This window comes from Pyxicephalus adspersus, chromosome 1 (assembly GCF_032062135.1).
Source record: "Pyxicephalus adspersus chromosome 1, UCB_Pads_2.0, whole genome shotgun sequence".
NCBI lineage: Eukaryota > Metazoa > Chordata > Amphibia > Anura > Pyxicephalidae > Pyxicephalus > Pyxicephalus adspersus.
In genome coordinates this window covers 87,750,801-87,777,593 of record NC_092858.1, presented here as the reverse complement: position 1 = coordinate 87,777,593, position 26,793 = coordinate 87,750,801, and the positions used below count along the sequence as shown (strand labels likewise).

General features: G+C 36.8%; 1 protein-coding gene across 3 annotated transcripts in view; it reads left to right on the top strand.

Moving 5' to 3' along the window:
• The first annotated feature begins 569 nt into the window (after window positions 1–569).
• The window catches only part of BRIP1 (BRCA1 interacting DNA helicase 1), a 128,954-nt gene continuing 102,730 nt past the window's right edge, over window positions 570–26,793 (top strand). For all 3 annotated transcript variants that reach the window (XM_072417211.1, XM_072417202.1, XM_072417219.1), the window contains exons 1-6: window positions 570–647; window positions 3,144–3,240; window positions 5,666–5,777; window positions 11,787–11,951; window positions 12,780–12,913; window positions 14,272–14,421. In XM_072417211.1, coding sequence (XP_072273312.1) covers window positions 3,148–3,240; window positions 5,666–5,777; window positions 11,787–11,951; window positions 12,780–12,913; window positions 14,272–14,421 — 654 coding nt within the window. In that variant the 5' untranslated portion in view covers window positions 570–647; window positions 3,144–3,147. The remainder of the gene's footprint in view (window positions 648–3,143; window positions 3,241–5,665; window positions 5,778–11,786; window positions 11,952–12,779; window positions 12,914–14,271; window positions 14,422–26,793) is intronic.

Genomic DNA, 26,793 nt, shown 5'->3' with positions numbered 1-26,793 from the left:
ATAGGAGTACACCCCATCACCTGTCCCCCGATATTACCTTACAATAATAGGAGTGCACCCCATCACCTGTCTCATCCCCCTCCTGTAACCCCATATTAACTCACATTAATAGAAGTGCACCCCATTAAGTGTCTTCCCCTCCTATACCCGTATTACCCTACAATACCACACTATACATTACACCTGCCCTCACTTTTCCCCTTCCATCCATATCCCCCTGGAACAAAACCAGATCACCCCATCACCCTTCTGACACTTCCTTCACCCCCATTTCATTTTGCAATAATAGCAATGTATTCCAATCACCTCACGTTCCCTGAACTCCCCCATATCCCCCTACAATGTCAGTGCCCCCATCATCTGTCTCCCCCAAATCCTCCTACATAACTACCAGTGCGCCCTATAAAAAGGGCATGACACCCCAGAATTACCCTGACCGCCTATAATATATAAATCACACAGACACATATCTGTTTTGCTGTGTGACGAGACTGACAATCCATTTCCCTGCCTCTAAACTGCAGTTTCCCGGACTTCAAGTTTGATCCGTGAAGCCCCGCCTACTTCCGGTTCTCTGGTTGCCGCCACTTCCAGGGCCTTCAACTTGATGGGAACTTGCCGCTATCGGCGATATACCAGCAGTGGGGGTAATGTATGGGGGGAGCACCACGGGGTTACCTGGGACACCGCATTATATTCAATATATACACAGTACACTACAGTCACCGGACACTGCAACACGTGACACAGTCACATCCCATACACATTGTGGTATTATGGAAACATCCCATACACATTGTGGTATTTAGTATACAGATGTCATCCTGTCTCTGTAATGTAATTGGAAACGAATGGTAAGCTCTTGGGATAAATGCTCAGTCATTCAGAATCCATGCCACTTTTATTATTATTATTATTACACAGTATGTATATAGCGCCATCATATTACAGAGCGCTGCACAAAGTCCATAGTCTCAGTAAATTATTTTACTAATAATGGATTTCTTTCACTCCATTCACCATTATTAATTTATTGCCAGGCTCCTAGGAATACAAAACCTTCTTTCTAAGAGGGTATTTGGCATATTGACACATCAATGGCACAGAGATCACCTGACCCTGGATATGTGGGGTGTAAATATTAGAAATAAGGAATCCATCTGCATCTCAATGAAGCAATAAATTATACGTGTATATGCTTACAGTTGTGTCTTAGGCTAAGTACACACGTGCAATAATTACCATTAGAAAACGAACAATTAACGACAGATCAATGATTATTTCCGAATATTTTGAAGGATCGTATTGTGCACAATTCTGTACATGCTGTAACGATAGGATCCTTCAAATATAGTCCACCAATAATGTACAGACTAGATACGATCCTTTGAACAATGCAAGAAGTGACGTGTACCAGAGAAAGTGTATCACAGAACAATCCGTGCTCACTGAACAGTACACACAATAGATAGTGAACGATCGTAACACAATAAAGATCCACTGGGACGGTCGTTTGTTCCCAGCAACATTCCTTGTTAATCGGCATTGTTGGCCAGTTGTGCAGTTTTTTCAGGCGATCGGTTGTTAATCGTTCGTTTTCAACAACAATTATTGCATGTGTGTACGTACAAATGGCAGATGATTCTAGTCCCATAATCAGCTCAGGGTTGATATCGGCCGAGAATCTTAAGTTTGTACAACGCTCATCCAATGTCATTCATATATCCGTCCTGGCGGATCCTAAAATGACAAAACATCAAAATGGAAATGAAAGGGAAAGATCAGGGTCCGACTCTGTCATTCTCCCCCTTCACATAGAGCAGAACGGTGCTGTATGTGCAACACTCAGTCTTTTGTTGTTGGAAAGGATCTTTCATGAAAGGCTAATGTGTGTACTTAGCTTTAGTGTTACTGTAACATCCCATAAATACCTAAGAAGCCTGCCAGCGTCCTAATGTGTGGCAACCAGGCTGCACTTCTCCTGAATTCAGAGTAATGTTGTCACTCTCATGTACACTTCATCGGCTTAGACTACAGTGGGATGAAAGAGGTCAGAGGGGTTGCAAATATCAGCATTGTCACAGCTACATCTAGCTTGTTATCACCCTACCATACCCAGTCCTGCCTGCTGTGTGCTGGATTGACAGCTCTGCTGCTAATTCATCACACTGTGATCTGCAGTGTTTGGGAGGGGAAACGTGAGACTCAAGTACAGGAGGACCAATGGGCCATTCAGAGGAAGTAAATACGTTTTGTGTTTATGTTTTATAAATAACATAGTAACTGGATCTGGTACTTGTTAGACTTTTCCACAGAAGCCCTTAGGCTACGTATACATGTGCAATAATTATTGTTGGAAAATGAATGATTAACAACCGATCAGCGATTATTTTGAGCATTCGTATAGTGCACAATTCTGTACATGCTGAATTGATATGATCATTCAAATATAATCCACCAATAATGTATACACACTAGATACAATGGTTTGAACGATGCAGGAAGTGACATGAACCGGAGAAAGTATACAGCAGAACAGTCCACGATAACTGAATGACTAAACACAATAGATAGCGAACGAGTTTCCAACAATAATTATTGTATGTGTGTATGTAGCCTCTAGTTGTACTTTACTGATAAACTATTATTATAAACAAAACAAACAAAACTAATTCTTGAAGCTGAGAGTTCTATATAGTGATAGGGATTAGTAAGCACCGCTAGTTTGGGCACATCATGTTATGTTCCCCTTGCACGGCATCTTGGAGTTGGGTAGTATTGGTCTTCTGGACTGGAGGGAGCTGGGACATATAAAAGGTTTTTACATTTTTTTATCTCTTACACATTGGGCTTTGTTTAAAAAACAGTTAATCAGATGTTCCCTGACCAGAGAATCTTCCAAGTCCATGTGTTTCAATGGCAGTAATTGATTCTCTACCAATAAATATTAGATTCACTGCTTTATAAATTGTACCCATTGAGTTAAACACCATTACAGATAATCATACTTACTGCTCTAGAGGTTTGAACACTGCTCAATACCACCTCACAGTGCATAGACACAGTATTGTGTTATTACATTTTTATTACTTTTTACATAAAAATAATACAGCTATGTGTACACATTTTCTGTTCTTTTATAGAAAAATGTCTTCTGCACGTTCTGAATATACAATTGGTGGGGTGAAAATTCTGTTCCCATGCAAGGCTTATCCATCCCAGCTTGCCATGATGAATTCTGTAAGTCACATTTACTGTAGAGTTTACTGTCTTTTAACTGTTTCTTTTTAGTTGTTTTACTTGTGTTGTGTTTTACAGACTTTCTCACAGTCATAATCTACCAGTCTGCTAAGATTGCATAAAACCCTGCCTTGTCTGTCTGGCTTGTTTGTAATGCATTTATTACTGACAATACTATGCAAAAATATTAATTCTTGCTCCACCATTGAAGGACATAGAAGTAATGTACCTACAGACCAGTCCAGGATATCCCCTTCTACTACCAGCATTTCAGAGTTTTTTACTAGTGTTCTAGGAGGATGGACATTTTTTCTTATGATCTGCTGTTGTAAAGACTAACCTAATATTTTACTATTTTTTTAAGTTTTCTCATTTCTAATAATTTTTTTTTTCAACAAGTCTTACAGCCCTGTTGTAGGTTTCCAATCCAGTTTATAGCTATCCTACCATAGTCGTCCTAAGCTTGGCTTTTGAACCATAGCGCACTTAGAAGCCAGTGGACTCGACATTTTGGGGCTATCCTGGAAGTAATTTAGGGTCATTCAGATTCAGATTCACAATTACAGATTCAGTTCTGGTTAGCTGTGTTAGCTGTGGAGCACTTTTCAGTCAAAGAATGTGCAATGCTTGCTCACTTAGTGTGTAGGCTGGTTGTGCTGATTACCAGGATCTCGCAAGTTTTATTAAGCCAATGGTGTAATCTGTTGGGTGGAGTTTCATGCTTTCTTTCTGCTCACTAATGACGAGGAAGCCCACTCTAGCTCTTGGTTGCAAAATTCATTTATACTGTGTTTATGGTCACCTCCAGCCACCTGAGTACTTGAGGTCTTGTCACCTAACCAGAGCCTCTATGGTTTTTGCCTTACTACAATGCTTCAGCAACATTTCTGATTCCAATCTAGTGGGGAGTTGGGGGAGAGGGCTTTCTTGTTTGTCCCATCTCACTTTTTACTAATGACACCATGACCAAATGCAATGCAACTACGGTTGGGGATGAATTCTAAAGCTTAGAGTTTTTCTTTCTTTTGATGTTGGAATCTTTCCTCACCTCCAAGTCCTCTGTGACCCAGTGGTGCATGGCTGGGTTTTCTCCTCTCTGGACAAAGGTTTTTACCTGATACATTTAAGGGCCGAATTGCAAATCTGTTATTGAGTCCTGTTTTCAGTTTCTGTATATCTTACAGGCTTTCGGCTTACAGTAAAAAAAAAAAAAAATAGACAGTTTCCCAGTTGAACAGGTATAATTAAGAAAAATAATGTCTTAAAAAAGACATTTTAAAGAAAAATGTTTAAATATATTTTAAATGAGAAAAGTGAACTTGTGTTCACTGCATGTATAGATTTCCTGAACCCTAGGCAAGCAAGTAGTTGCATTTACACACCCTCCTAATCATACAATTAAATGTACTTATACAGGTAGTGCCTGGATCCCACATACGGACAACTCGGGGCTTCCCTGCTCACTCCTGTGCAGGACGGACGCTTATGGGGGGAGGGGTGGTTTGCATGACTTGCAGAAGAAATCTTTTGCTAAACACAGCGGAGGTTGTGAGTGATCTTAGGGTGGTGATCTCTTTCTGCAGCCTCTTGTAACTCTTATTGACCCAGACAAACTCTGCAGTTGCTTCTTTGTGCATATCAAAGCACAGCTTGCTCCAGAAGTTAATGAATGTCTAGGCTCTATAAAGATTTTTTTTGCTTTGTTTGTGATTAACTTACAGTGAGGATTTTATACAGTAACTGGCACCATGCTGCCTAATATTATGTTGAGACAAACATCTGTCCTAATTGCATTTATTAAAATAATGTACCTGTTCCAACTTACATACAAATTCAACTTAAGAACAAACTTACAGTCCCTATCTCTTATGTAACCCAGGGGCTACCTGTATATCTATTCACCCCTAACCTAAACACTTGCCTTAAACCTCTAATGCAATTTATGCTATAATGGCAATGAAGAATACATTATGGCTGTGATAAATTCTGTTATGATGATAATGTTGTAAAAAACTGCTATCCTATCAAAAATTCATTCAATAAATACATTTTGCTGTCAGTTAGCTACATCAGATGATCACACCTGAAAAATCTGTGCCCAAAACAAACTGATAATGGATGCATCAAGTCTAAAACCAGAATACAATGTAGATTTCTGTCTATAGAACTATGGAATGCTTGCACACTACAAAACATGCATGTAAAATGAATCCAGGCCACAAGATGGCAGCAGCACCTCATAAAGGCAGCAGCACCTCATAAAGTTTACAAAGTCTAACCGAGTAAACACTGAACAGTGAAGTCATGTTCAGTGTGTTTGACACAGGCAGTTTTAGCAAAAAATATCAATTATTTGTATTTCTATTGCAGTGCAATAGTGGATGTATTTTGTTCATTAATACAGCATTTTCTTTTGTTTACTCAGATTGTAAGAGGATTGAACTGCAGACAACACTGTTTGCTGGAAAGTCCTACTGGAAGTGGGAAAAGTTTAGCGTTACTTTGTTCTGCTCTTGCGTGGCAACAGGCTCAGTATGGTGAGTAATATAGCTCTCCTTTGGGTACGAATATTTACTGGACCATTTTTTTGTAAATGTACTCAGTAAACTACTTAACATTTATATGTTCATTTGTACATATGTAAGCTGTTGCAAATTACCTGGATTCCAGAGGAGAGGTTGCAACTCCACAATAAAATACATTTTCCTGACACATTTTAGAATGGTAACTCTGACTCCAATGTATAAATGTTTCTATGGCAATATACCATCTTATTACTTAGGCTGGATTCATACCATTGCACTGCAACAATGCAGACTTTACTGTTAATGCTAGTCCATTACAGTTCTATTCATTCATTATGGCACCGCAGATCACCTTGACAATGTATCTGTTGCAGCATTTCACGTGTTGTTCTGTGCTACCTTAAATACCAATATTGTAGTATTTTTTAGCATTAGGCAGCTCATTGACATAAATAGGCTGCCATAACTTAAATTTCAGTATGATATACTTAACACATCCCAACAACATGAATACAACTTCATAAGCAGTCTATTTATTTATTGTTCTCTTTATTCCCCTTACCACACTCAAACCATGAAAGGCTGGATATAAGTGAGTCCTGTGGACAAATAAACTTATTTTTTTCCTCTAAAAGTTTTAAGCAAGGACCCCAACAAGAATTGGGGTTCATTTACATCCCAACCTATGTGTATGTATGTAACCTATATGCCCTTAAAGTTTCCTGTGTTAAACTGTGTTTTTGAGAAGTTCTATCCACTTACATTAAATGAGCCCTTATATACCATCACGCTACATATGGAGCCTATAGAACGAACTGTAAAATTATGAATCTGTGACTGGTAAAACAAAGTGACTGACATAACTTTTCTGTACAGGATTAGCTACTTAGACAGTAATAAAGCCAAAGCATCAACATGAAAGCCAAGAAATGAGCATTTCCAAATGAAAGATCATTAACGGCAACCATTACATTCTCACGGGGTTCTCATTTGTAAATTATTCCCTTGTCAATTCAGTTAAATGTTCGCTGGCTGCTGTTCAAATCTCTCTACATTTCTCCTTTCAGTGCAAATTAAACCATGTCTTGTTCTGCCACCTAGTGGACCATTATCTAAAGTGCAGTCACAATAGGAAAATTCAGACAAATGTAGATCAAATTGACAGAGGAATAATATATAAATATCCCTCATAAATGTCCCTTTTGGGACGAAATTCTAACGGTAAAGGGGGGACATTTGATTAAAAATTTCTGTAAGTTTATTTTAATTTTACCTTTTACCAAATTTCATCAATGGACACTATTGCAGATATTGGATTTTTTATATATATATATATATGTGTGTGTGTGTGTATATATATATATATATATATATATATATATATGTTTTAATTCATACATGTGTTTTGATTCATACATATGTACATATTGGTGTAAAAGATTATTTAGGTTTTTAAAATACATTATCTGCATGCCCTTGGCTAGTTAAGTTGTAGCTATCATTTGTATTGTATAGAAAGTACAGTGACAAATTTCAATGAAAATTTTTGTCCCATTAATATATTAAAATCCTGAAATTGTTTTATTTATAATGGTAAAATGTTTGTTGTGTATTTCTGTATGTCGTTACAAAATATTTTTATATTTACACTAAGATATAGTAGCTTCAACCAAGAACACAAAAAAAAAATAAAATAAACAGTATTGGGGTTAACATTGGGGTCATAAACATGCTGAATTCTGGTGAAAAAAATCTCACACTTGCAGCTTCATTGGTGTCAATTGCTGCGGGTTTTTACCATTGAGGGCAAGAAAGACAGAAAAACAAACTATCACGGGCAATAAATAAAAGTGCGATTGGGAAGGTATGGGGGGAGGGTTGTGTTTGTAATGATTTATGTGTGTGTGTATGTATGTATATATATATATATAGATATATAACATAAAATTCTATACATTGTGTCTGTTATTTATTCTATATCGATCCTATATAAAGGATACACATATAAGCACAAAACATGTATAAAAAAATAGATGAGGACTACATGGTGAATATTTAATGGAATGCCAATATAAGTATAACATTGCTATAGTTTAATGCTCTGTTTTTAAACTTACCTGGATTTTTCTTCCTAAATTGCCCATCTCTAGCTTGAGCTGAAGTATGGATCAATAAACATTAATGTATGAAGCCTCTGCTGACCAGTGAACAAACACTGACACCAAAAATATGAGAGTCCCGAATGATGTGAGTGGAGCCATTACATGTGGATGCCATTTATGAGGCACAACAGTTTAGAAACCTAAACCGTTATTAAACAGACATATTATGAAAGAAACATTTGCTCTTAAGGAAGGAGTAGGACTGAAATGCTCAGTATAAAATAAGATTAAAAAAGCACTAACAAAGTCAATCAAATCCTTGAAAGCCCAGTTAAATGAAAAATGATTTTAGTACTGTAATTCAAGTTGTATACACAGTAATATATATGGTCATTGTTTTTTATTTGTATACTTTTTATTTGCTGAAGCTGGGGATTTAAGCTTCTTTCCTAGTAGCATGCTGGACAGCCAGGCCTCTCCTCAACAGAGTTCAACTGCCCTGGTCCCCTTTGGTTCCAGACATCCCCTGCACACTGCTGCAGGCACCAAAGATCATGAAGAGGGTTGTGTAGGATTGCTGGAGACCTGGATCACTGGGATCTGTGTGGTGCAGAGGTCTTGTACTTCAGCATGCTGCCAACATAGGGTGTTTCCACCCATTACTGTAGCAAATAAAAAGTAAGCAAAAACATCCAAGTTTCTCTTTTGTAACCCATTTGCAATCAATTAGCCTCATATTTCAATATAGGCTTTCATTGGGAGACATATTCATGGTGACCCCGAGTGATTGTGTAAAGTATGGCTCTATAGCTTCTATAGGAATAAACAGGATAGAGATGCACTTGTGCAGGAGTGGACCCTGTGTGGATGCTTTCTAAAGCAAGGCTGTGTGGCTTTGGAAGATCCGCACAATAAAGATTGCTGGATCAATGATAATGTATTTCTGCTTTTCTGCATTTGCGAAGTACAGTTGTCCTTTAAAACAAACTTGTGTTTGGCCCAGGCAGGGTGTGCTTTCACTTGTATAGTTAGTTGCGGGGGTTCAAGGAATGGACTGGTGTCTCCTGTGTAAGCACCAAGCCAGCATGTCAAAATTTAAACAGGAATATGAAATCCTCCCTTGTTCCCATAAGACGGTATTTTGCCAATCACAAGGCACAAAAACCAAAGAGGTAATGTCAGCAGCACTCCACTGTATTCATTCATTGCAAAATGTACCGGATTAGAAAGAAAACATGACTTCCACCAAAAACTGCAATTTTACTCACAATTTCTTTTGACTTTAGTATTCACAGGATGTCAATAAGCTCTTGAAATGACAACTTTCTCAGTCTAAAGAATTTCCAGTTGGTTAATGAATTGTCTGGATACCGTCTTCAGTCTGTTGTTGTTATAACCAATCACCCCAGAGCAGAGAGAGCGCCTGCAATATAAAATATGGAGAAAAAGCCTTGATAGTGTAAATAACATCCTATTATTCAATTTTTACAAAAATAGGGGTTTTCAGATCCATATAATTTTTTTACAAATAATAAAATATACATGTTAAACATATTTTTGACATAACATGTTTTCTCTTCAATACTACTCATTGATTCCAATAATATCTTCAGAACAATGATCCCCAGGTCTCTGCTCAATCATTTACAATGTTTCCAATTATTATCAAGACCATAATACACTTTTTACATCCCAAAACCCATAATTTTCTCACCATTTTACAGCCCAAGAAGCTGCTTTCTCAAGAACAGTAGGAGCAGCTGATCACAATGTAACAATGTTAAATTTACAGTTGTCATTTTTACCTAAGAATATCAGAATTTTAGTATTTGGTTTCATAGTCACAGCCCATACTGAAGAGCATTGGATTAGGCAATCCAAATTTGTTGTACAATATTTTAAAAGTATTTGTATTGATGTCTCTCACAACACCTTCCAAGTGGCTACTGCACATACATCATATGTAAGGATGGGTCAATGGATCAAGAGGTGTCTTCTCCTCATATGAAGCCCCTATGTAGCAAAAATATTCATAAAACATGTATTCCTAGAATCATAGTATCTTAGCACAAAAACTATGTTAACAAATATCTCAATTTTTTTCTTTTAAGCATATACCAATCTTTTATTATTCATGGAAAATAATATATAGACATATATGTCATAATTAAGGTCAATTACTATCATATGCGATAACTTTATCATCTTCTAATTATATCGGGAACCTTCTCTGAATACTGATGCACTCATCTACAGCCTGTGACCATCATCTACTTGTTCAAACCAAATACCAAAAATTTGACCAGCTATTTGTTAACATCTATATTATATTGTAATATACCTCTCTAGGTTCCTAACCAGACTCCCAGATCATGTATTCATCAAAGTTTCTAATCATGTTCTCATCATATGATAAAATTATTTTTATTATAATAGCTATTTACAGCAGCAGTTCCGCACCCATTTTATCGATTTTGTTTATTAAAAATAATACACTAAATATTTTTGTTTATTAAATCAGATCCTATTTATTATGACATGTGCTACATGAAATGGGCTCCTATGACATGGGCTACACTTTGGGGGCCACTGGTTTAAATGTAAATCGCTCTAATGGGAGTTCTTCTTTAAAAATCTCACTTTAAGTTTCTGTTAACCTGCACTTGGCTGAAATCTTTTGGCAGGCCTTCTTTACATTATTTTTATTGCATTGACATAGGTATGCATGGTTTGGCCTCTGACTAACCGAAGAATATGCTGGATTTGCCCTGCATTGTGCTGAAGAGAACAAAGATTGATGGTTTTGCTTCTTTAAACTATTGGGCTTTTTGTGGGTTGCCAGGAGGTTACAGGTGTGAGGTTTAAGAGCTGCTCTGGGAATAGCAAGCACAGGTATACACTGAGCGGAAGACTCAAATGTCTCATAGTACAATGTTTTGAGTTTACCAGATATAACACATACTAAAACTTGAGAGGAGTAAACATCTGAGATCACTTTCTTTAGCTTGTTTAGTCACCATATAAAGAAAGGAATGTCACCTTTTTGTGCATATATTGGGGCTTTGTACTATATTTGTCACTGTTGATATGTGATCCTGCAGATTCCACCTGTTGTATTCAGTTTTGTTTATCACACATCTTTAGCCTTAACTCTGAACAGTATATTATAATATTCAGAACCAGGTCTGTGTCATGGGAAAGGGGGTTATCTAAAGTGCACGAAGAAAACTCTTCAGAGGGTTTACATTATTGTTTGTTTCCTCTGGCTCTGCTTATCAGTTGTTCAGCTTGTCAGTTGTTTTCCTGTGTATTTTTACTGTCAGTGTTGGAACAGGATTTAGTTATCACTGTGACTATGACTACTATTTAGGCCAGTGTTTCTCAACCCAGGGTTCCTCCATAGGTTACTAGGGGTTCTGTGAGCCATGAGCAATTTGGACCTCTCAGGACAGTTACTACTGACACCAATGATCTTTTTGGCTATCTGTAAGGGTGACATTCTTCTCACTGGTCAGCAAAGTAAGAAGCATTCTTACACCAAACCACACTACCACTACCACTACCATCACACACATGTAGCTATGGTAATTATATAGCAGGAATTCCCTAAAGACTCCTGAAGAAAGGTATTTCAAGGATTATCCCATGTAAAAAATATCAAACGCTGATTTAGAGATTTGCTTCTACCTTTTTAATTTTCAAACCAAAAATAGGTTGAAAATTAAGATCAGTAATAAATTTGTACATTTGACAAAAATAATCTTTGTGGATATATAGATTTGATCTGCACAGATTCAAATAGTTTGTGAAGCTAGGGAAAGAGGATTCATACAATATTTTATTCTTGGTAGGCATAGTTTGCACGTTATTTATGATTATTTATGATGTCCATAGAAGTCTCTATATTTTTGTGCTATAGGAAAGCCTCTAGATGAAGATACAAGCAAGAAAGACTGGAAAAAAGAAGAGTCTGTTCCATGTGGCTGTACATGTCATTCAAAGATTCCAAATAGCAGTGTGGCATCCACATCTACCGCCTTCAGTAATGCTCGACCCTCTTGTAGTGAATTTTCATCCAACATAGGTAACCGGCTTTACATTTTATTTGGCTACTTTATGTTTACATTTAATATGCTTCACAGATATTTAGACATTGCTGAATGTCTAGGATTTCACTTTGCAATATGCTGGCAATGGACAGAATTTTCTACTATTTTTTTTATGTTATTTTAGACTAAAAACAAACTGTAAGACTGAGCCCTGTTCATTTAAACTCTGTGACCACTTAAATTGTGAAAGATGAGGAGAGGGCAAATATTTAATCCTTATATACTTCTTGTTCTAGCTTGACAATGTTGCTCCCCCAGATATAAAGGGTAGTTATTAAGTATCACCCTAGCATACAAAGTGTGTCACTGGCATGATTTACAGTTGTACAAGAATTTAAAGAACTAATGCAGTCACATCATCTGATGACTGGTAAATTGCAATTTCTCTTTTTGTGTTTAGATACACCTCAATAATGTAATCCTTCAAATGACTAGTTTAATGCAAGTTTAAAAGGTAGTGCTCCATTTCTGCACAGATAATGATTTTGACAAATAATTTTTAATGTACATTATGCAAATGTTAGTCTACAATTGGGAAACCAGTCGTGAGTATTTTTTGTTTTTTATCATCATGCATTTATATATATTTAACATAATATGCTGAGCTCCAGAATCCAGATTTTGGGGGAAAATACTAAATATAATTTGGTTAGGCTTTTTATCTACATTAAATTGTTAAGAAATAATTGTTTTATTTTGTTTGGTAACATGTTCAATGAATGATGTGTGTAACTATATGTCAAATATGGCTACATAACTTTTATTTGTATGTTTACTTTGTTCTTTATACCCTTCCCCCTTAGATACTAGCAGAGGTAAATCAACTCTAGCTTCAAAGCTGTCTGCAAAAAAGCAAGCTTCTTTTGCTTCAGATCAGGATGATAATGATTTTCAAATGGATAGGAAACGCATCCGGCAATCGCCTCTTGAACAGCAGGTAATGAAATCCTAGTTTTGGATTGCTCTACAGATAAGTATTTATTTAGTTCCCTTATCCCCTGTGAGTTAGTAAGGTCATTACGCACCCTCTATATCAAGTTATGTTACTGTTACCAATTACAAATGGCTTCATTATTGCTGCTCACAAAGACATGTCAGGTAGAATAATGACTTGTTATCTGACAATGAATGTGGAATTAGAGCGGTCTAGTAGTTAGCAGTTACTCCCTTAGCAGCTATTCTGCTAATTGTCAATCAAATATAAAAATTACAGTTGCAGTGGAATGACAGCTTTTTAATAGGATTGGGTACACATTGTAGTACATTGGAAAGCCTATTCCTCTCTCCTTCTCTTTTCTGTAATCATTTTGCAGCATCCATTTGTTTTATTTTAGACAAACCTGTCTGCCTTTATAGCCTTGTTCCAAGGCATGTATAATTCTGCTGTTTTGGGAAACCTGTGAATGTGCTAAGTACCTGGTTGTCATGCCTTTTCTTATTTTATTTGACCTGGAACAAAGTGGCAGAACTCTTGATTTGTGTATATATTCTGGATGGTGAAAATTATTGAAGGGATTCAATCAGCATGACTGATAGTCTACCTAGTATTTTTAGTTTTTTTTTAATTTTTCAAAATGCCATACATGTTACCAAAGTATAAATGTAAAAAAGTTCAGTGTGTGTTTTCTTTTCATATATTATCTTTTGGTGACAAAAGTGTAGGTTTCTGATGGCACTCCTTCAGGAATCAGGAAAGCTGATCTTAGTATGAAAAGTTACTTCCTCATGAGGTCAATCATAGTGATATGAATATATGGCTGAGGACAGCAATTTTAAAATATGTTTAAATTAACAGAGAGTATCCTACATCACAGGTTACTGAAGACCCAGTTATTGTTCAGTGTATGTTCTGGTTTTGGATTGAGTAGGGAAGCACTGAAACTGCTTTAAAATTCCAATGGGGAAAATGAGTTTAGTTGACAACCGTGTAAGAGGGAAATAACTTTTTTTTCTAGTGATTTGCTTCCATTTCTGTTTCTTTTATGGAATAGGAAGAAAATTTCCATTTTTTTAAGGGTTTTAAACTTTGCCTGCTTTATCTAAAAACTAAAAAAATTTGCTTTAGATAAACTTTAGGCAAGTTTAGGTGAACTTATTCCCAGATCACATACACTGAAAAATGACATATTTTAAAAAAGCAGCAGAGCAATTAAAAAAAAAAATTCATTCACCTTTGGACCTTTATACATTACGCAGCAAATAATTTCCAAACTTCACAATGCAAACTTTATCATTTAAGCTACCTTTTATTTTTCTACTTCCTGACATTTAAAGTATCTTTAACCTATGTTACAGGCACGAAAACGGCGCTGTTTTGAAAAAGGTGTGCAATTTATTAATGATGACGATGATGATGATGATGATTGTTATGTAGCATCAAATAGTTTTCAACAAGAAAGAGCTGAGACATCTAATTTTCTTGGTGAATCTTCTACGCCACAGCAAGTAAGTAACCTAATTTCTAGAGATTTGATCAGCACCTTTGATTGGGGACTCATCATAAATAACATCAGTTATTTCTTTCAAAGGGTGTGCTACCAAGTATTAAGATGAGGGTGCCAATAATTTTTTCAAGGCCATTTTGTATGTTTTTTTTTCCCCTGCTTTTTTGTGTTCTTTTAGTTCCATATATATATATATATATATATATATATATATATATATATATATATTCCCCTAGTTAAGGATGTCTGACATACGTATGTCTCCTAAATACGAACAGGGCCTCCCTGCTCGCTTGTGTGCAGGATGTAGGCTTAATGGGGCGGGGGGGGGGGGGGGCAGTTCGCTGCCTGCCTGCCATGCCCCTGCCCCGCAGCTACTGCTTCTGACTGGATGGAGGCTGGATGGGACAGAGGGGGGTATTTCACTGCCTGCCCACCGCACAGCCTTGCATTGGAAGTGACTGTGTGCTGGGCAGGTAATGAACCGCCCGTAATGAACATGTTCCAATTCATGATCCAATTCATACAGGTTCAACTTAAGAGCAAACCCACAGTCCCTATCTCATAATCTCCCTAGCGGTCTAAAAGCGGTACAATTTTTTTGCGTGGAAATGTATTTTTCATTGTAGGCTATAATTCCTAGGCATAACTCACCGATATTTAATAAATTTAACAAATTTATTAGTAAACTTTACATAACAAAACATAAAAATCTGTTAAAAAATATTTAAATATGTAATATAACTGTACAGTAGCATGTTTAATATATATATATATATATATATATATATATATATATATATATATATATATATATATATATATATATTATATGAATATTTCCCTGTAATGGACTCAATACAGCTGTTTTATATTGACTCCAATACAAAATTATTTGAATTTCCCACCGATCCTCCCTTCCACCGAAACACCGGAGATTGTCGCTGCATTCGCAGGCTGGAGATGTAGGTGGAAGGACGTGTCCCCAGAACCTGCGGGGACCAGCAGGACGCCGGGAGACACCAACGGAGCAAGGTCCTGTGTTAGAATACTATGGCCTCCTGGGGATACCTATATTACAGATCCCAGAAGGCAAGAACCCCTGAAAGGGGGGGGGGGGGAAATATTGAATACTTTTGTATATTAAGAAAAAAGTAAAACATTTTTCAAATGTAGGGGGGAAACTGTCTTATTCCCCTAAATACCATTAAGAAAATGTAGTTTTACCTTTGTTGAAAAAGTATATTTTTTATTGGTATGTTTTTGGTTTCTTTTAAACATTTGTCAAATTGATATTTATTAGTAGCTAATAAAGGATATGGAAAAATACCGGTCCTTGGATGTGTAATATTACCTTTCTTCAGGTATTATGACAAATAAAACAGCAGGGCCCATGTTTCATGGTATTCCTTTGGAAGTAGCAGTCTAAAAGGATGATTTACTGTGCTAAAGGAATAAATAGTGTGAGAAGACAAGAAAAAGCTGTCATATTGACACCTTTCAGTAACTAAAGCATGAGCAATCTGAGCTATGAATCATATTTTATTATTGTTAGCATTTGTTTTGCTCTTTGTTCCATGATATACCTGTATGTATTACTGGCTAATACAGTATCTCTTTTTTGACTACTTCCCTCATAAAATTTGTGGCAAGTACAAAAAAATAAAACGGTTTTCTTTTGTGCCAAAATAGTGTGCTCCTATCTCCTGTTGAGGTTACAACACGTTTGGGGCGTTTTATTAGTTTTGTCACACAGCAATGCAATGCTAAACAGGAGCAACGAGGCAGACTGTGCAACACATTTACTAGATGGTAACAGCTTGTTTTATAAGTTCTTTTTAGAACTGTTGTAACGCATCACCGTGACAGAATAAACACTGAAGCTATGGTTAGGCGGACAATCAATTTACTGTGCAATTACTGCAGTGGCCACCCAGTTTCTATTGCTTTGTTTATGAGAGTGGATACAGGGGGTATCGAACCCTTAGAATAGAAGTTTGTGCTATAGAAGGTTTGAGATGGATGAGCCTGGCCATTGCTGGCTGGTTTAGTGAAAGCATGTCTCATCTCAAGTAATAAATATGTTGTAGACCTGTGCAATTGGCTGCCCAGGATTACAGATGTATGGAACATACAGTGAGGGAAAAAAGTATTTGATCCCCTGCTGATTTTGTATGTTTGCCCTCTAACAAAGAAAGGACCAGTCTATAATTGTAATGGTACAGTGTTTCCCCGAAAATAAGACCTACCCCGAAAATAAGACCTAGCAATTTTCCCCCAACCTGCCCTAATATAAGACCTACCCCGAAAATAAGACCTAGTAGAAAAAAAAAAAAAATACTCACACCATATAAAACTCTCAAATGTACATTGTTCTACATGAATATGGTAAGTGTTTTTTTTTCATTAAAAAAAGTATAAGACCTACCCTGAAAATAAGACCTAGTGTGTTTTTGGAAGCCCAAAAAAATATAAGACAGTGTCTTATTTTCGGGGAAACATGGTAGGTTTATTGTAGCTGTGAGAGAAAGCATAACAACAAAAGAACCCTCAAAAACCCAGTGCTCAAAAGTCAGAACTTAATGTGCATTGTAATGAGTGAAAAAAGTATTTGATCCCCTATCAACCAGCAAGATTTCAGGCTCCCAGGTGCCTTCACCTGTATGCAGGTAACAAGCTGAGATTATGAACAGCCTCTGTAAGGGAGTGCTCCTAATCCAAGCTTGTTACAGTACCTGAATAAAAGACACCTATCCACAGAAGCAATCAATCAGATTCCAAACGAGACACCATGGCCAAGACCTAAAATCTGTCTAAGGATGTCAGGGACAAGATTGTAGACCTACACAAGGCTGGACTGGGCTACGAGAATATCGCCAAGCAGCTTGGTGAGAAGGTGACAACAGTTGGCACAATAATTCACAAATGGAAGAAACACAAAATAACTTTTAGTCCCCCTCGATCTGGGGCTCCATGCAAGATCTCCCCTCATGGAGTTGCAATGATCATGAGAACGGTGACGAAGCAGCCCAGAACTACATGGGGGGAACTTATCAATGATCTCAGAGCAGCTGGGACCATAGTCACCAAGAAAACAAGTGGTAACACACTGCTCTGTGAAGGCCTCAAATCTTGCAGAGCCCGCAAGGTCCCCCTTCTTAAGACAGCACATGTACAGGCCCGTCTGCAGTTTGCCAATGAACATCTGAATGATACAGAGGACAACTGGGTGAAAGTGTTGTGGTCAGATGAGACCAAAATTTAGCTCTTTGGCATCAACTAAACTCGCTGTGTTTGGAGGAGGAGAAATGCTGCCTATGACCCCAAGAACACCATTCCCACTGTCAAACATGGAGGTGGACACATAATGCTTTGGGGGTGTTTTTCTGCTAAGGGGATAGGACACCTTCACCGCATTTAAGGGACAATGGACAGGGCCGTGTACCTTTAATTATTGGGTGAGCACCTCCTTCTCTCAGCCAGGGCATTGAAAATGGGTTGTGGATGGGTATTCTATCATGACAATGACCCAAAACACACGTCCAAGGCAACAAAGGAGTGGCTCAAAAAGAAGCACATGAAGGTCCTGGAGTGGCCTAGCCTGATAGGGGCTATACTCAAATACTTTTTTCACTCATTATAATGCACATCAAGCTCTGACTTTTGAGCACTTGGTTTCTGAGGGTTCTTTTGTTGTTATTCTGTCTCTCACACCTACAATAAACCTATCATTACAAATATAGACTGGTCCTTTCTTTGTCAGAGGGCAAATGTACAAAATCAGCAGGGGATCAAATACTTTTTTCCCTCACTAATAACACAAAAAAACTGTATATTTAGCTATGAAAAGTGCAGTTGAATTTGCTTAGTCAATGTCCTCCAGTATATTTTGAGCTCTGATAAACTAAGTGCATAATGTGTGCACAGCCTTCTTCACTTCTGATGGATGGAGTTAAATGCACCATACACTAAATCACTAATCTGTGACATATACTACCATATAATAAAAATGAACTGAGCTCTAGAGGTTGTGCACCCCCCCCCCCCCCAAAAAAAAAAAAAAAAAAAAAAAAGGGCTCAAGTCTCCAGAATGTTTGCAGTCCTACAGCAGCTGACCTTTCTCTAATACTGGCCTATTATGCCGTGGTCAGCACTGTGTCTGTGGGGAGGCAGCCATCTTGGTAGAGGGAGGGTTTTTCTTTCTCATGTCAGAGTATCCAGCTAGTAGAACAGTATCCGAAAAAACAAAAAACAAGTAATCAAAATACATCACCAAAATCCTACATTTCCTGAGACTAATAGATGCAGTGTCTTGGATCTCATCATGCAAATATACAGCTACAAGGTTGTAAACACAGTAGTACCTAGGCACACATATTCTACATACCAGCTAAGGCACTACTTTTTTTTTTAATAGTAATTCTAGACAAAAGGCACATTTTAGAGTACTTAGGCACAACTAAAATATCCTTATAACACAGCATTTCTTCACAATTAGAGTTCAGTTGCACTTGAAGGTCAGAATCAGCAATTTCAGAAAAACCAAAGCAATGGTAGCCTCTGTAAAAAACAAAACAAAACATGGGAGCAACTTCCATTGTATCACAAGGTGGTGCTGTAGATGTGTTTAACCTGCTGCTAACATAGAAGATTTATCGGACTGGTGTTGGAATGCAATTATTTGCTTTAACTTGCATCATTTTTTAATAATTCACTGTATTAAATGTCATTTTATCATGTTACTTAATACATACATTTTCCTGATCATTTGTGCTCATATTTAATTCATTACAGTTTAAAGCTATGAATTACTTTGGAGTCATTTAAATTAGATTCAGTGAATGGTCGGGATGGAGCTGTGTACGTCAGAAAATGTATGAATATTGATTTGTGGTCTAGACAGTTACTCAGTGTAGTCATTTATCAGTCCACTGGTTGTGTTTAATGTATCTTTTTTACACAAACTAATATGTATAATTTGCTTCTGTGTTATAGTTTAACAAAAACTAAACTGAGAATGTTTATTTTTGTTAAGCAATCCACGATCACAGAAACAAGGTAAATCCTTATTTTGGAGGTTTCCCCTAGAGCACTTTTAAAAAAAAAAAATCAGGTGGATAAAACACATGGGGCCTTACTTATAAAACCGGGAATCAGACATTCCCTCAAACATTTTCTGGTGGGAATATTCTAGGTCCATCTTTTTCAGTGGCAGTAATCGTTTCCCACCAGGGAATGTATTAGGGAATGTAAGATTCCCTGTTTTATAAATAGAGCCCATGGTGTACTAAATAGGTTGGATATTGTCTTTTAATACTAGAAACTACAGAAAACTTGTAAAGGAGAAGCAGTCAACCCAATTCTATATATAAGATTTTAGTGGCTGATTTTTTAAAGGAACTAAGCCAATTAACTTTCACTGGTATGTCTGTTGTTATTTTCTGGTAGACTCTTAGCACCTGAGATTCTAAGGCCATACAAGGGCCTCCTATTTTTTTTTTTTATCATATGATTAGTGCAACACTAGGAGTAAGAATACAACAAGAAGGAATGGAACACCCACAACTCTCAAAAAAACAGACCTGGACAGCCAATTCCAACATTAGAGAACCAATGTACATGTCTACATGTATTTCGACATGTAGACATTGTCAAGTCAATCTGCTGAAGTTCAAACTGAGCTTCAGCATGGGGAAGAAAAATGAAATAAGTGACTTTTAACATTGCAAAGTTGTTGTTGCCAGAATCCACTGAGAAGCTGATATTTTCAAGCACAACCAACTCTAGGGTTTATAGAGAATAGTCCTAAAAAGGCAAAAATGTCCTGTCATTGGCAGTGGGCAAAAATGTTTTCTTGATGCCATAGGTCAGAGTAGAAAGGACAGAAAAGTTTGAGCTGAAAGGAAGGGAAAAATAACTAAAACAAATCCTAAGTACAACCAATGTGTGCAGAAAAACATATCTGAAGGCAAAACACATTACATCTTGAATCAGATTGGCCACAGCAGCAGTAGACCAAACCAGGTGCCACTCCTGTTGGAATACAGGCACCTGGGACTACAATTTGCACAGGCTTAACAAGACATAGACATGAGATTGGTAAGACGTTGGCTGGTCTGATGAGTCTCAAGATCTGCAGTGATTGGATGGTGGTGTCAGAATTAGGAGTCAATAACATGAGAGCATGGATTCATCTTGCATTATTTCCACAGCTCAGATTAGTGGTGGTGTAATGGTGTGAATAATATTTTCTTGGCACACTCTGGTCCCCTTAATAGCAAATGATAATCATTTCAAATGCCATAATCTGCATTAATAATAATGCTGGCCATGTTCATACCTTTATGACTACATTATACACATCTTCTAATGGCTACTTCCAGCAGTACAATGCACCATGTCACAAAAATTAAATCCTTTAAAAAATGTTTTTCTTTCCACAAAAATGAATTCACCTTTCCCCAAATGGCTTCCACTGTCTCTAGATCTCAATGCAATAGCGCACCTTTGTGGGCCTTTCTGTCCGAAGTTTAGTCTTCAACAAGTGAAATGCATGCTCAATTGGGTTTAGATCATGTGACTGCCTTGGCCATTCAAGAATATTCCACTTCTTTAATAAACCCCTGGGTTGCGTTGGGTGTATGTTTTGGGTCATTGTCTGTCTGTATTATAAAACACCTCCCAATCAATTTGACTGCATTTAGCTGGATTTGAGCAGACAATATGTCTCTGAACACCTCAGAATACATTCGGCTGCTTCTGTCCTGTGTCACATCATGGATAAACACTAGTGTCCCAGTGCCACTGGCAGCCATGCACGCCCAAACCATCACACTGCCTCCGCCATGTTTTACAGATCATGTGGTATGCTTTGGATCATGAGCTGTTCCACGCCTTCTCCATACTTTTTACTTGCCATCATTCTGGTAAAGGTTGATATTGGTTTCATCTGTGCAAAGAATGTTTTTCCAGAACCGTCCTGGCTTTTTTAGATGTTTTTGAGCAAAGTCCAATCTAGCCTTTCTATTCTTGAGGCTTATGAGTGACTTGCACCTTGCAGTGCACCCTCTGTATTTACTTTCATGCAGTCTTCTCTTTATGGTATACTTGGATATCGATACATCTACTTCCTAGAGAGTGTTGTTCACTTTGTTGGCTGTTGTGAAGGGGTTTCTCTTCAGCATGGAAATGATTCTGCAATCATCCACCACTTTTGGCTTCCGTTAACGTCCAGGTATTTTGGCGTTGCTGAGTTCACCAGTGCTTTGTTTCGTTCTCATGATGTACCAAACTGTAGATTTTGCCACTCCTTATATTGTAGCAATTTGTCAGATAGGTTTTTTTTGTTTTTGCAGCTTAAGGATGGCTTCATCTGCATGGAGAGCTCCTTTGACCGCATGTTGTCTGTTCACAGCAAAATCTTCCACAAACGAGCACCCCCCTCAAATCAACTCCAGGCCTTTTATCTGCCTAATTGATAATGACATAATGAAGGAATTGCCCACACCAGCCCATGAAATAGCCTTTGAGTCAATTGTCCAATTACTTTTGAGCCCCTGAAATGAAGGGATTGTGTAAAAAAAGGCTTTAGTTCCTCACATTTTTATGCAATCTTTTTGTTCAACCCACTGAATTAAAGGTGAAAGTCAGCAGTTCAACTGCATCTGGATGTTTAATTTATTTGTTTAAATTAATTGTGGTAATGTACAGAACTAAACCAGAAAAAAAGTTGTACCTGTCCAAATATTTATGGACCTAACTGTATAAATATATATATCATAATTTGTAAGAAGTTAATTGCTTATTTATTAAAAGCATAAACAAGAACTATTTTAACTGTTATGGAGAAAAAAAGCAAAAAAATTGTATATAAAGTTAGAGGTACTGCAAACTCTGGGTTTTGGAAAAGTACTATCCTAAATACACTTTATATTTTTAAAACTGGAATGAGAAAAGCGGTAATGTTCCTGTTGCAGGAAGTAGAGGTGTCGTAATTTATTGGCTTTTCAGTGAGACTTGTCGTGAATATTTTCTTCCCACCTTTTTACCAGGCCAAAGAAACATTTGTGGTCACATGTGAAGGCATATTAATGTATGCACACTCTGTGTCTCCTTTTCCATACTATCACTTCAGCTCTGTTCATGTGCAGTGGATAACTTGTTTTTCCTTTTTATATTAGTTATTTTGGAAAATAATACAGAACTTAATGTGTTGACATTTGATTGCCAAAGCATGAAGTTTGAGCAAACCCTGCCGTGTTGCACTTACTTGGCAGTGAAATCATCTCTCAAGGGGAACATAAAAAGTGGTGAAAATGTCATAAGAACACGAGCACTAATTATATTAACCACTGAACAACATTTATCAGAGTTTCAAGCCAAGATTGATCCTGTTTTTTTAATTCAGCATCACATTTTTCACTTGATTTCAAATGTGTATATGGAATTGCTGTTGTTTTTGACAATTAAGGGTGTTAAATACAATTAAAAACACGGACATAGAGTCAAAATCATTTTCTATTGAACCAGTGTGTTTTCGGACACGGTACACTAGAATGCCTAGTTGTCATTGCCATATATATGGTGGCATTTCAAAGCCTAAAGAAAATAGAGACTTGCTATTAATTGCTGGGAGACCTATCGTCAGACTTGGGCATATACATGTCTGAAAAAAAAAATTACATAAGGAAAGGCTCTAGATGTTAAGCTGTTACATCTTAGCTGTAGGTGGTTAGTGTTTAACATATTCGTGTCTTAGTTTTGTAAAAGGAGGTTTTCTACCACTTTCTGTCCTGAAGACACAACAAAAAGTGGAAAGAAATCTTTTCAAAGTGAGATCCTCGGAGGATTTCCCCGGAAAACCGGGTTCTTTCTCTGTTCTTTGAGGAGCTTTGGGGTCACAGATCACAAACACAATAGAAATAATGTAACTTTGAAACTATTGTTAAGAAAAAGGTTGTTGTGAGTTTTGATGCCCTATGCTAACTTTCTGTTGGGACGTGGTGTGTGCATGCAAGAATCTATTTACATGTCATCTTTATGGAGTGTCTTTTTTTACAATGCTCTCAATACTATTTTTTTTTACTTAAAAACCCATAAACCTACCATTTGGTAAGCTAAAAATTACATGTGCTGCTTTGAAAATCCTTAACCCCATCATTAAATGTCATAAGTTTTAACATAGTGTAAATTTAAAAGTGTTTCTAGTCATCTAAATACGCAATGATATGCAGCTATTAAATGGAGACAGAAAGGCTGAATAGTTTTATTTTTTAGTAGATTGGTAGCATGTAAATATAATATACAGGTAGTCTCCGAGTTAAGGACATCCTACATACTGATGACTCCTAGATATAAACGGGGCTTTCCTGGTTGCTCCAGTGCAGGACAGAGGCTTGATAGGGGGCCGTTTGCATGACTTGCAGAAGAAATATTTTGCTACACAGCTGAGGTTGTGGGTGATCTTAAGGACAGCTCTTTCTGCAGATTCTTGTAACTCTTTAATGACCAAGACGAACTCTGCCTTTGTTTTTTTTGCATATCAAAGCACAGCTTGCTCCAGCTGTTAATAAATGTCTGGGGGCTACCTGTATATATAATGAATTCTAATTTATTTTCTTGTTAATTTTGCACCTATACACTGTTCTGTTTTAAGTCTAACAAAGGATTGATATCAGCTGTCAGTAAAGATTTCTCTATGCTTGGCTGTTCATCTTTTTTTACAGATATACACTTTTTTCTCTCTATTTGGATAGAATAAGTAACAGTATCAAAATTCTGTGGTGTACATATAGCAGCTGCTGGAAATAAATCTGTTGGTATCCATGCACATCTTAAACTCCAATGTCAAGTAGAGGTTTCATGGACCTTTTCTAATCCTTCCTAGATTAATTTGGTGCAGGCCCAGGACACATCCCTGGCATGATTAAAGTGAGTAAGATTGGTTACTTAATATGTAAACTCTGATTTGACTTCAGTCATTTTGTCATTCTGTTTTAATTTCCTAAACACTATGTCCGTGATAAAAAGCATTCACCAATAAAATCATACAAAGATTTTGTCTGTTCTGCAGTTTCTTTTCTGTATATATTTACTAATTGAGTGATTGATCAAATATACAACTAATACCTTTCAGCTTAGTACTGGCTCCCTGTTAAACACTCCTTAAAGTGGGTTGGTATTGTTCATTATGTACTCATCAACCTGGGGTTAGAAGCAGAGTTTGCATGAGTAAGCCTTGCTTACTAGCTTGATATCCCGAAAGGCTCTTCACTCCCATTAAGTCTTGATCGACGCGGCAATCAAGACTTTAAGGGGCGGTGCTGCACTTTTTTTGTTTAAATAATTAAATAAAAATTGAGTATCGCATTAAAAAAAAAACAACATTTTTACTTACTGTTTAGAATGGTTGTCTACCCTGCTGTTTAAAGTAAAAATGTTGAGTTTAGGTACGCTTTAGGCAGTGGTGTTTTTCCACTTTTAGAATTTATAAATACCATAATATCATAAAAATTTTAGTTGCTGTTATAGTAAGATCAATGTAAAATAATTAACAGATATCACCACCCAGATTATCATTAACTAAAAATAATACTGCTTCAGACTGGTAAAAATTGAGTTTCTGTAGGCATCTACTGAATAAAGCAGGAGCCATTTTAAATGTTTATACATTCACATGTTTTGGTGGCTTAAATGCTCATACTGTATATTCCTTTACAGAATCCTTGCTTTTCCTAGCCTTTTAATTTTACATCTTTAAGCAGCAAAATTTCTCCCTCTCCAATCAATGCAGCATTAAAGCTGAACTACAGAAAAAGCTAATAGTCTCTCCCACAGCTGTGAAGAAAATATGCATAGTCTGGAAATGATACAATTTCTGATAAATTATTTTGGGGCACACAATCTTGATTAATATTCTCTGTATCTTGAAAAATGTATTTCATTTAAAGTTTTTTTTCTTTTATTTAAATCTTTCTTGAAAGTAAATCTGACAAATTATCATATTTCCATTATATATTCAAAGATAAAAAATATTTTCTATAAATCAGCCAGTTCAATAAACTAAACAGGAAATGGCAACATGGATATCTGTTTTTAAGTTAGCATGCAAACCTAAAAAAGTAAGAATGCAATTTTTTTTTCATACTCCTAATTCAGTGTTTTATGTTTGCCAAAACGTTTTTGAGTGCCACCTGACCTGTACAGATCTGACGCATTGTTTACCTCTTTCAGAGCTTTCTTATATTCTTTGTTCTATGAGGTTGATCCTTTTAATTGTTTTGACTTCAATACACACCCCAATTCTTTGTCCTTTGGGCAGGAAACATTATTATATTAACTATTCTGCGGAACACAATGTAATTTAAGTAGTTAGGGCCTGTGCGTTTGTTTAAATCCTTGGGTATACTTTAATGAGAGCATCATAGTATTCATTAAATTCACAATAAGGCTAACTGGAAGATTAAAGTCATACCTTATCAATTTCATATCCTGTTTAGAAATGCTTTCTTCAAGGAAAATATCCTTGCTAACAAATTGACATTTTCTTGCCAGTAATCCTTTTTCACAGTGCAGCCAACAGAAAATTACTTAGCTGTTTCTTGACTTTTTTGACCAGACACATTCCAGATTTTATTTGAAAGAAATACCCCATATGAAAGAGTGACTGCAACAGGGAACAAATAATTGCCTGGTAATTATTTACGGCTGCAGTTTTAGTCTTGTGCTCTCTTATCACTTTACTAATACTATCATTTTCACCAAGTGGTCTGCTTTTTGGAAAAGAAAATATTTAGACTTTATAAGCTCATCTGAACTAGTTCTCATCAACCCATGACTATTCAATCACTCATGGAATGGGGCTTTCTGATGCCCAGGGAAAAATGTGAATTGAGCTGAATGGAGTGCTAGAAGAAGAATTCAGTTTGTTCTGTGCTGCTGCACTATTTCCTTTGATGTTGCATCTCTTTCTCTTGTTGGGAGAATTCCAAGAATGTATTTGGTGTGAAGAAAAATGGAAAACACAAGTGCTAGATTCACTGTAAACCCTTACCTTTAGGAATACTGTACTTTTACTAGTTATTCTTTGACACCCCCACAGTCTTATAGTTCCTTGTCTTGACTGCTCTTTACACCCACTGTAATACCTTCAAACTGCACCAAGACCTTCATGCAAAATGCATGCTGTATGCTGGTTTCTGGTAATTTACCAGGTACTGAAACCAAAATTGGGATGTAAACACAACTGCAGTGGCAGTTGCCATGTTGTCATCTTTGCATGTTCCTTTTAAATTATAGCTTACCTGTCAAAAAATGCATAAAGTACAATATTGCTGAAGCACAGGCAGCTAGTAATGCCTGTACATTTTTGTTT